At 40.3% G+C, this 12122-nt stretch overlaps 1 protein-coding gene across 3 annotated transcripts in view; it reads left to right on the plus strand.

Annotated features, from left to right (window-relative positions):
- The window catches only part of PAQR3 (progestin and adipoQ receptor family member 3), a 121179-nt gene that overhangs the window by 31069 nt on the left and 77988 nt on the right, over positions 1-12122 (plus strand). For all 3 annotated transcript variants that reach the window (XR_012235863.1, XM_073598015.1, XM_073598006.1), the window contains exons 3-4: positions 7054-7216; positions 10613-10768. Coding sequence is in view for 2 of the 3 variants with exons in the window: in XM_073598015.1 (XP_073454116.1) it covers positions 7054-7216; positions 10613-10768 (319 nt within the window). In the remaining variant the exon portion in view is untranslated. The remainder of the gene's footprint in view (positions 1-7053; positions 7217-10612; positions 10769-12122) is intronic.

Raw genomic sequence — 12122 nt, forward strand, 5'->3', positions numbered from 1 at the left:
CAGGATCCACCGAACCTCTGCAGTTTGATGGACACTGTCTGACAGAGTTTTTGTCTATTGAATCCCCGGAGAACAAAGCAAACCAAGTACAGTGGCTAGCACCTTTGGTAAAAACCCAAGGTACAGTAGATAGACCAAAAGAAAGGACAACACATTGGTAATGATGGGAATATGCAAGTAGGCATCTTCGATGTCCATATAGGCCAGAAAGCAATGAGTGACCTGGTAGATTCTGTGCAGAAATCTTGCTTTTAATTTTACCCTTCCATGGCTGACTCATGCCATTACTGAGTAAGCTGTGGTCCATTGTTTGATTTTGTTTGATTGTGTTCATCTGTGGAGCTGTTAAAACCGTTTTGCATTAAAGCTTTCTTAGAAGCTGTTCTATATGGCCTGTTTCACTCCAGACCATGGTAACCCAACAGTGTGGGACAAGAAGGCTCAACCTATAGATCAACACATCCGCCTGACCCACAAAATCATGGCCTAGTGGCTAACAAGTCTAGCACTGGGGTGGGGAAAATCCTTCCAACTGCTCTGGAAGGTTCTCATGACAAATGCCAGACTGACCGGCTGGGTAGAAGTCCTGGACATTCTCAGGGCAAGGGACTTGGTCACTGGTGGAAGCTCATCTCTCTGTCAATATTCCAGAATTCAGAGCAATTTTTTTTTTTTTTTTTCCTTCAATGCTGGTCCTCTCGACTGCAGGATCATCCGATCAGATAATGCCAGAGCAAAGGCTTACATCTACCATCAGAATAAAACCAGAAGTCTTGCAGCTCAAAAAGTAGCTAATCAGATTCTGGCTTGGGCAGAACTTTACGCTCCATACATTTCCCAGGCGTTAAGAACTGGCAAACAGGCTTTCTCACTTATCAATATCTGGATTGGGGAGAATGGTCTCTTCACCCTGGGTTGTTTCACGACCTCTGTCGCAAGTGGGGGTGCCAGATTTGGACCACCTGGCTTCCAGATTTAACAGCAAACTAAGCAAATTTTTCTCTAGATTCCGGGGTTATCTGGGTTTCATGATGGATGATCTTGTCCTTTGGATCAGTTCAACCTAGTTTATGCCTTTCCTCCTTCCTAGTCTCCTCCTACTGCATTGAGATGGAGAGCATTTTAATGATTCACATGATTTCAAACTGGCCCAGGCAGATGTGGACCTTTTCAAACTCCTGGCACACTCTCTGTAGGCTTCCCCAAACCATCTGGATTGTCTGTTCCAAGGACCTGTTTACCACCCTGCTTCTCACTGACTTGCTTCAACTGGCTGTTGAAGCCAAGGACCTGAGGGATCAGGGTTAACCTAATTCAGTCATTCCTACTCTCTTGAAAGCTAGGAAACAAATTCTCCAAAGTCTTTCCTGCATAGCAGAAAGACAGGATCTGTGTGATCTCCCTGTCAGAACGGAGATTTGCCTTGTTTACACAGGCAGATCCCCTTTTTGTCATGGTGGGGAACAATCGCGGGTGGCTGGCGGACATAGTCAGCCAGACCCCGCTGGCCAATGGAAGTGCACGTGCATACCCACAGATCGCCGTGTACGAGCCCGACGTACACCTACGGCAATTTGCGCAGCTGAGCCAACCTACCGCAGTATAACTGCTGCGGTTGGTCGGCAAGTGGTTAACAGAGCTTTTTTAACAGAATTTGAAATCTTTCAATAAAGTATTTATTTGTTTTAATCATTTTCATCTGAGCAGTGCTTTCCCCCTCTTTCTCCTTTCCCTATTGTTGTCATTTCTGAGGGTCCCTGTATGGGGAAAAAACTTGTCTTGCCTGTCCCAATAACTCTCCAGGTGGATTCAGTAGCTCATCATTCTAGAACAAGGATAGGTAAATGCAACGCTCCAAATAAGGGTGGTGGCACCAGATGTAAGTTATCTACTACCAGTTTTTATGCTGAACATACATATGCGGATGTTGTTACTGTGATACGCTTGAGATCCAGCTGCCATTCTTCTTGTAGTCTGGCGGTATCAGATGTGAGTGGTGTGACCCAGCAGTACATATACATAGCACTTTAACTTGTGGACTCCTATGTGTGTTTTTAAATGTTTTTTTTTAATACTTTTAAACTTTTGTTGAAAATAAATACTACACTATAAGCCGTTTTCTCTCTGGCATTGGTGATTCACTGTTCGGTTGGATGCAAGTGAGTTTTCCCATTGATGTCCATGTACAGTATTGGAGGAATATCTTTATCCAGTAAATGCTGCATGCACCCCTTGTGAAGAAGGATCAGAGAGTAATGAGCGAGTTTTGCTGCTATATATGTTAGACAGCAATTGATTCTGGTGAGTTCGCACTCTGTATGTTTGGTGGAGGCAAGAACACCAAGGTGAAGCTTCCCACACAATCGATTATCTTTGTTTTTTATATGAACTTTACTATTTGTTTATGCTTTAAAGGACTATTTTTTTGCACCATGTATGTGGTGTATTACCACGTCACTTCAGTTTTGTCTATAGTATTGGTTTCAATATTCACTTAAATGCAACGCTTATTTGAGAGATATGAAATTATTTCGTTATTTAGAGCGCCACATTTACCTATAAGCATCGGTCTGATGCTCCATCCACCGAGGCAAATGAGATTTGCAAAAAAAGAAAAAAAGAAACCCATACTTCTCTTTTACACCCCTTTCAACCCACCCAGGTGTCCTTTCAAAAATATACAAAAAAATCAGCTGAGGTGGGAAGGATCGGCAATCATGTGACCATTGTGATTGTCACAGTGATCACATGATGGTGAGCTGGTCCTACCGGCTACTGAGCGCACACTGAGAACTGTCTTTGACAGTGCAGTCTCTGTGCTAGGAGTGCGCTGTCAAATTCACAGTTCCGAGTGGATGTCATATGATGTCTTCGCACCCCCCTTCCGGCTGCGTTGTGCAATCTGTCACCAGACACAGCGGATGACTGATCAGTGTACAGGCCACTGCCGGTACCATGTGTTCACTGTGAACAATCACAGCACATCACTTGACAATTGCATACAATGGATGGCTTTCATTCATTCCATCCATTGTGTACTAGTGTACTATGGTGTTGATCTCTGTGATTGGTCACAGCGATCACATGGTACACACAGGGCCAATCAAAAATGTAAAAAAATTAAATCCTGAGCTAATATAGTGTTACAATATCATTAAATGAATTATTCAACCATATATGTGTTGCGCTGTCATAAAATAATCGCTACAAGTGTGCTATAAAGTCATAAATAATCCAAACAACTATATCGCTATCAAAAAAAGTCCAGTGCAAATAAAATTTAAGTGAAAAGTGCATCCAAGCAAAAACTATTATGTCCCAAATTCCATAAGTTGAAATCCCCTTCCAAATTACAACAGTGCACCCACGCATGTGACACAAATTCTGCTTACCAGAAGGTTAGACCCCAAGGCATAGGAGGTCTAACAGCACTTTTGGGGAACAAGTCCCACTAGAGGATGGATGGAAAAATCAGCAGCCTCCAATCACACCACTTGTTAGCTGGATGAATGAGAGTGAGTCTCCACTTACATAATGGGTAAATGTGTCATCCTCTACATCTACAATAACCTGTCCTGACCGATAGATCAGAGCCTGCACTCCTACAGCCTGCTGCCCAGATGAATGGATAGGCATGCATGTATCCCTACTCACTCAGCCTGCCACTGATAGCTGTTTTTTCCAGTAGATTAAACAGACAATCTACTGCTTAGCCACAGAAAAAACAGCATATAAAAGAGAAATGGAAAATCGCCCATAGTGTAGCAATTGCAATAGATTTATTTAAAAAATGGGCATCTACTCACACTGATGTAAAGTCAAATAGCACATCAAACTATCACATCCAACACCCCAGCAGGTGTGATGAACGTCAGCGCCATAACTCAGCCCTACGAGTTTCATCCGAACGGATGTCATCACTAGGGCACTCCATTGCCCACAGTCGTTTTTGCTTGGATGCATTTTTCACTTCATTATATTTGCACTGGACTTTTTAGATAGTGATATCATTTTTTGGATTATTTATAACTTTTTAGTACACTTGTAGTGATTTATTTTATGACCGCGCAAAACATATATGGTTGTATAGGACCAATCACAGTCCATCTGTAACCATGTGATTAGCTGTGGCTAATCACGATAGTAAGCACTAAATAAATCCATTTATTTCAGTAAAATGGTTGCTTCATTCAATAGTATAAGCAATCATATTGTTTTAAATGTTTTTACATACTGTCACCAGTGTCCCTGGTCACCGCCACACTAGTTCTATGATGATACTGTACTGCTCTGGTGACAGTATGTACAATTTTTTTAAAAATTACAAAATTGTGAAACAAGTTTTTTATTTATGTAATTTTTTAATTTTCAAAAAAAATCATGACAAAAAATCTTTAACTTAAAAAAATATTGTCCTGGCGTTTTCGGGCATCAAGAAATGATGATGAGGCCATCAGTACATCAGGATTGATCAATTTTCAGATATATACAGGGTATACCAGTTTGTGGACTTTATACCTTTCCTACAGACTAAATAATAAACACTGATTTGGGTTATTTTCACCAAAGAAATGTAGCAGAATACAGTTTGGCCTACATTTATGAAGAAAGAATATTTGCAAAATGTTATACCCGAAACCAAGAAAAACAAGTTGTTTTGTTTGTTTTTTTTTCAGACTTTTTGGTCTTTTTTCATTTATTTAGCAAAAAAAAAAAAAACTGTGGTGATCAACCGCTTGCCGACCAGCCGCCGTCATTTTACTGCGGCAGGTCGGCACGATCCCGTGAACCGCCGTAGCTATACGTCGGCTCGCAGGATTGGGATAGCAGGTGCGCACGCGCCCGCTGCACTGCGGGGATGTTGACCGCCGGCCACGAGCGATCCCAAGCATGAGGGACAGAACACAGAAGTGTGTGTGTAAACACACAAATCCCTGTTCTGTTCTGAGAGACAGATTGTGTGTTCCTATTAGCTAGGAACCACGATCCGTAACGTCCTCTAGTCAGTCCCCTCCCCCTTCAGTTAGAATCACCTCCCAGGGAAAACAATCCCTTGATCGCCCCCTAGTGTTAACCCCTTCACTGCCAGTGACATTTTTTACAGTAATCAATGCATTTTTATAGCACTGATCGCTGTATAAATGTCGATGGTCCCAAAAATGTGTCAAAATTGTCCGATGTGTCCGCCATAATGTCGCAGTCATGATAAAAATGGCAGATCGCCACCATTACCAGTAAAAAAATAAAAATGCTATAACTCTATCCCCTATTTTGTAGACGCTATAACTTTTGAGCAAACCAATCAATATACGCTTATTGCGATTTTTTTTTTTTTTTTTTACCAAAAACATGTAGAAGAATACATATCGGCCTAAACTGAGAAAAAATTAGCTTTTTAAAAAAAAAAAAAAAAAAATGGGGATATTTATTATAGCAAAAATTGTCACTCTTTTTTTTTTTTTTTTTTGTTTATAACGCAAAAAATAAAAACCACAGAGGCGATCAAATACCACCAAAAGAAAGCTCTATTTGTGGGAAAAAAAAGGACGTTAATTTTGTTTGGGTGCAACGTCGCACGACCGCGCAATTGTCAGTTAAAACGATGTAGTGCCTAATCGCAAAAAATGGCCCGGTCATTCAGTAGCCAAATCTTCCGGGGCTAAAGTGGTTAAATACCACCAAAAGAAAGCTCTATTTGTGTAAAAACAAAGATAAAAATGTAATATGAGTACAGTGTTGGCATTCAAAATGTGACAGCCCTGAAAACTGGCCTGGGCAGGAAGGGGGGTGAAAGTGCCCGGTATTGAAGTGGTTAAAGCCCACCCTTTTGTTGCCTCACATATGTGTTACAGGGGCAGCAAGAGGTTAAATATACTTTAAGGCTCAACCTTATCCTAATTAGGTCTAGTAAATTAATGTTTTATTATTTGCTTAACCCTGTAGTGCGAATTTCAGTAACAGCCATTGACCAGTAATCATGTTTCTGTAAAAAGACTTTATTTAATTGGATACTGTGGGTTATTGTACTTGGCACTTAAGTTTGCTCTTTGTAGATTAGCTTTATGGTACATTCCCCTCATGGTTTCAGCGAGAGATCGCTATATTCAGCTCAAATTCCTCCGCAGAGCGTATTATACGCCGCAGAGATTATCTAAAATGTATCCGACACTTTTAGACAGATGCCCGAAGTGTAATGGGGAGCTGGGTACCTTTTTATACATGTTGTCTGGTCGTGCCCTATTATAGAACAGTTTTGGTCAGAGGTGTTAGACGTTATCAATACGGTGGGTAACCTGCATATACAAGTGAACCCGGTTGTTTTACTTTTGGGAGTATGTGATAACCTCATAACTAATACCCATAAAAGACTGTTTGTATTTTATACTTCGTTTTATGCTAGGAAAGCTATCCTGCTTAAATGGAAGCAGCCCGACCCTCCCAATGGAAAGCTTTAATAAACTCCACACTGCCACTCTCTAAACTCACCTATATTAACCGCAAGTGCCCTTAGAAGTTCTCCAAGGTTTGGGGAGCATGGTCTCGGCAATAAGATCAGCATGACCTGTGGGACGCGTGGAGAATCCCATTTTGATATGCCCCGCCCCCCCCCCCCCTTCCTTCCCTCGGTTCCCCTCCTGCCTCCCCCCCCCCCCCCCCCTCTTCGAATTCTTGACTCTTCATAATCCATTTTTAGGTACCTAAACAATGGTTAGCATTACCACCTGACTTCTCAGCTGAAAATATTGCCACCTGGTAGTTGATACCGGAAAATTGTATAAACGAATAGACTTTGTATTTATGGATGTACTCTTATACATATATCATGAATCATACACAATTCTGTATTATGATGACTAAAATATTCTGACTTGAAATTATTCACCACACTTGTATATATTATGTAGCAGCAAGTTTTTCTATTCTTTTGTTTGTATGTTAAAAAATTTCTCCTTCTGGAGACGGATAAAAACTTTTCTGTTAAAAAAAAAAAAAAAAGGTTAGCTTTATGGTACCATGTACTTTACTAATTATAACATTTTATTTCTTCTCCAGCCTTTTCATCTTGTCCAATGAAACTGTGAACATCTGGAGTCACTTGCTAGGCTTCCTACTATTCTTTAGTTTAGGTATTTATGACATGATGTCTGTTTTGCCTTCTGCAAATGCTTCCAGGGAAGATTTTGTTATCTGCTCTATCTGCCTATTCTGCTTTCAGGTAAACCTATTTGTTATATATACAAAACATTGTTTTTGAGGTATAGTTTTACAGCACATCATTTTTTTTCCTTACCTGCTAGAACACCACTCAAGAAAAATCCTCCTCTGAAGTTCGAAGGGAAGCCAAACCTTTCTGTAGCGACAATTTCCTTGGTCCACAGCAACCCTCAGTGATTCCCCTTCCTACTTCCATGTAATTTAATTACACAGTAGTGATGTGGAGGTTGAATGGAGGAACTAGTGAGACCAAAGAGATTGACAGGGTTTTGCAGAAAGGGGCTGGAGCTTAGAAATGTTCTAATGCTAGATTTTAATATGTTGAAAGTTTTTTTTTGTACTGCTTAAAGTGTTTGTTAACTCTAAATTATTATTCACTGCCAGCCCCTCTATTAGAGGCTGGCATACCACACTATCCAAGTCCTTTGTAAAAACAAGTGCTCTAAATTGTCTGTCTTTAGGCTGGTCACTTGACTCGTGGTCGCTTTAGAGCTCCAAGACATCGCTTCTGCGGGAGGGGCCGTGACCTCCCTCTGACGTCAGCCGGGGAGATCACGTGACCTCCTGCAGAAGTGATGTCTCGAAGCTGTAAAGTGGCCACGAGTCACGTGACCGGCCTGAAGTCAGCTCTAAAGAGCTATATAGAGCAATTGTTTTTACAACTTGGATTGTGTGATATGCCAGCCTCTAATAGAGGGGCTGGCAGTGACAATTTTAGGGCTTTTATTTTTAATAGAAGCAGCGGGGGCGGAGACAGAGAAGACGCTGACATGTAGGAAGGAGGGGGGGAGGGGGGGGGAGAGCAGAGAGGACAGCTACGTCTGATGGAGGGACGCACTGACCACGGTGATCAAGGCTGAGTAGCCCTAGTTATCATGGTCAGTTTAGAGAGGGGCATACAGGAAGTGGCAGATTCAGGGAGGTTTTTTTTACAGTTTAGAGGGGGGCAGATTACACAGCATAAGCTGTGGGGGTTAACAAACACTTTAAGTAGCGGTTCAGCCTTAGATCTGGTTTGTAAGGCAAATGATCCTTATGGGTCATAGGGAACCAATCATGTTATTACTGTCAGCTATAACACTCGTACATGTGATCATTCACATGAAGCCTGGAGGTCTTTAGCCTGCAGAGAGATACAGCTACCTTCAGGCTGCAATGAGATCTGTAGTGCCATCTATTTAATAGTGTAATTGTCAAATACAATTGCATAATTTAAATTTTAAATAGAAAAAAATTTTACTTTTTTTACATAATTTTCAGCCTATAATAAAACAGTTTACTAACTAAGTTCTTATTATTTAGGGTACACAGATTAGTCATAGTTAACCTTACCATTAACGTACCATAATTAATATAGTTAATGGTATGGTAACTAACACATGCAGATGCTGCTATTTGGCCTGGGCATCTAGCTATCAATGACCTCCAGACACGGAAGCAGAAAGTATATGAGGAAAAAAATCTCCCATTCCACATCACACAGCCTCTTTCCTATCTTGTAAACCAAATTTAAAGAGGAAGTAAAGTCTTCTTGTTTAATTGTACCTACAGGTAAGCCTATAATAAGGCTTACCTGTAAGTACTGTAATTATCTCCTAAACTTGAACCGTTTAGGAGACATTTACTATATACGCCACCGAAGACGTCATCGGCGCATGCGCGCTGAATGAACAGCCACCCGTGCTGTTTTTTAAGGACCCGTGGAGTGACGTCATTGCGGCTCCAGCCAATCACAGCGCTGGAGCCCGCAAACCCGTAAAAAACACTGGGGAAGATGTCAGCCGTCTCAGCGGTGTGTTGACGCCTCAGCAGGGCTTCGTTCTCAGGTAAATATTTCATAATGAACCGGTATGCTATGCATACCAGCTCATTATGCCTTTTTGTCTTGCAGGTTTTTTTTTTTTTTTTTTTTTTTTTTAAATCGGGTTTACAACCTCTTCAAGTATGACTAAGTGTAAAAAATGGCGCCACTCAAAACGCCTCCCATTCATTCTTCCATTGGTTCAATGTGTTGATGTACAGTTCGTGGTGTGCGCCCCCTAATTTTGCTATCGTATTTAAGTATATTATTACCTTGTTGACAGATTTGTTGCTTTGGGTGGCTTGTTACAATCATTATCATCCAGCTGTTTGCAAGCTGCAAAAAAATTGGTCAGGATGTAGACTCCACTCACTTGCCTATAGCTCATGAAGGGGAAGATAGTCAACACTGCAGGGTGTACTGTGCAATGCACCTGTTAAATTATTAATACATTGGTGCTGATTGGGGATTTTTTTATTTTTTTTAAAAGTACTTTTACCCTTTATGGCCCTTTCACAACTGTAATGTGTGTTAACGCGTGTGCAGAGATTTGCCTTTGTTTTTAATGGTGCTATTTCTCAAATGTGCAGTGTATTGACCAGATATATGTTGTGTTTGTATTTTTTTTATTTCACTAATAATGTACAGATGTATGTTTTTATAAGGGCTTTCGATAGGAATGGCAGCGCATATCAATGCATGACGCCACACCTACCGAAAACAATCAAAACACATAACGAAGACCCATGTTTTCTATGACTAGGTGAATGCACTATGGGGGAGATTTACTAAAACTGATGCACACAAATTCTGGTGCAGCTGTGCATATTAACCAATCTGCTTCTAACTTCAGCTTGTTTAATTTAGCTTTGACAATAAGCCCAGCTTCACATTGCTGGGGGTTAGAAATCGTGCAAGTTAAGCGGAACTCGCACAATTTCAAACCGGCAATGCAGTCCAACTTCAGGGGCGATTTGACAGACATCTGTGCGGGTTCCTGCACACATGTCTATTCAAATTGTCCCTGAAGTCGCCAAAAGTAGTACAGGATGAGCAGGCTGAGCAGCTGAAAAAGAGGTTTCTTTTGATAAAGGTACATATTTATCATTAAATCATGACAATATATTAGATGGCTATTGCCAGGACTAAGGGCTGGTTCACATTACAATTTTTGCATTTTGGATGCATTTCTGCATAAGCATTTTGATGCATTTTTTATTGAATTCAGTCTGTTTTTGATGAATTCTGGTGCGTTCCCCCCCCCCCCCTTTTTTCCTCTTCATCTCAGTTGAGGACGTGCATGCCCGTGCATTTTTCTGTATTATAGATGCATTCCATACAGAAAAAATGCAACATGTTTTAATTTTGTTGAGTGCACTGGTGTGAATTAGGGCCATTGGACTCCATGTTAAACACTGTCCATGCATTTTTCATGTAGAATAAGAACACTCTAGACTGCATATGGTGTGAACCAGCCCTAAAAATATTATAGGTAATAAGGCTTTACATGTGTAATGTGCTGATTTGTGTTTTGTCTTTTGCATTAGCAATCATTTGCAATGCACATTGTAAATAAATGCATCTTTATTTTTTTAGGTCTGCATGTTATGTTCAGTGGGATATCACCTCTTTTGTTGTCATCGTTCAGAGAAAACCAGCCGCCGATGGATGGCATTGGATTACGCAGGCATTTCAATCGGCATCTTGGGTTGCTATGTCTCTGGGGTGTTTTATGCTTTCTACTGTAACAATGTAGGTAATCATTCATTCTCAGTTTTCCTACTTGATCAGTGAAGAAAACCATTCTTTTTCTGGCTCAAATCAATTAAGCCATCACATTGGATTCCAGTGCCCCAGGCAAGGTTTTTATTTTGTATTCTCCAGACCTTGAGTCTTATTTATCTTGCTAATGAGCACTGTTGGGAGCTGAAGTCCACATAATTTTCATGAGTGAATTTCCATATTAAAAATAATGAGTGAAGGGACATTTGAACTCATGCCTTCTGTGTGTCCTGTTTGAACACGCTTTGCCAACTGCATCTGCACTACGAGAGCTTACGCAGCAGTACTTCAAAAAGAGTCTTTTATGGCAGAAAAGCAAATGTCAACCAAGCCATTTGGGGTTCGTTAACTATAGTCTTTGATTGGGGAATTGAGTGGGTCAGTGGACTGTCACTGGATTTCTAAACCGATTATCTATGGCATTCCGCATGAGTTCAACATCAGCTTATATATTCCTGTAAATAGAAAAAATAAGTTATTAACTGTTTTTCTTGACAAAACCCTAAAATGCATTCAGTTTGTCTTTAAATTGTGTATGGCCCATCCTTTTCCTTTGGAAAAATCATATCTGTCGTCAAAAATTGCCTTAAAGGAGAATTCCAGTTAAAATATATGCATTGTTTTCTGGCAACCCTTTAGTGTAGTGCCACACCGTTGAATTATCTGCACCATCTACTGGAGTAATCTGGTATTGCATGACCATAAGTTTGATTCTGATTAATGATCTGAAGGGGGAGTTCAGCAGAGAGTGATACAGAGGTCCTGCTTTTGTTAAAAGTATTATTTTTAGCATATATATATATGGGCTCGACTTTGGATGCACAGAGCTTTATAGGTCTTTTAAAAGAGCACATAGCAGAAGCTGTTTTCCTCAAGACTCTTTCTGATGATACCTTGTAGGGGATCTGTATGACCAAGCTGTTTCATTTAAAACAGGTAAGAATACACCAGTCCCACCGTACTGGCTGATAATTTTATTAAAAAAAATAATAATATAATATATAATTATTTTTTTTAATAAAATTATCAGCCAGTACGGTGGGACTGGTGTATTCTTACCTGTTTTAAATGAAACAGCTTGGTCATACAGATCCCCTACAAGGTATCATCAGAAAGAGTCTTGAGGAAAACAGCTTCTGCTATGTGCTCTTTTAAAAGACCTATAAAGCTCTGTGCATCCAAAGTCGAGCCCAGAGTAAAAAAAAACAAAAAAAAAAAAACAATATGAAATCATTTATAACCACTTGCTCACCAAGCCTTTTCTGGCACTTTTTGTTTACAAGTTTAAATCAGTATTTTTGCTAGAAATTTACTTAGAACCCCC

The sequence above is a fragment of the Aquarana catesbeiana genome, linkage group LG01 (genome assembly GCF_042186555.1).
Source record: "Aquarana catesbeiana isolate 2022-GZ linkage group LG01, ASM4218655v1, whole genome shotgun sequence".
Classification (NCBI taxonomy): Eukaryota; Metazoa; Chordata; class Amphibia; order Anura; family Ranidae; genus Aquarana; species Aquarana catesbeiana.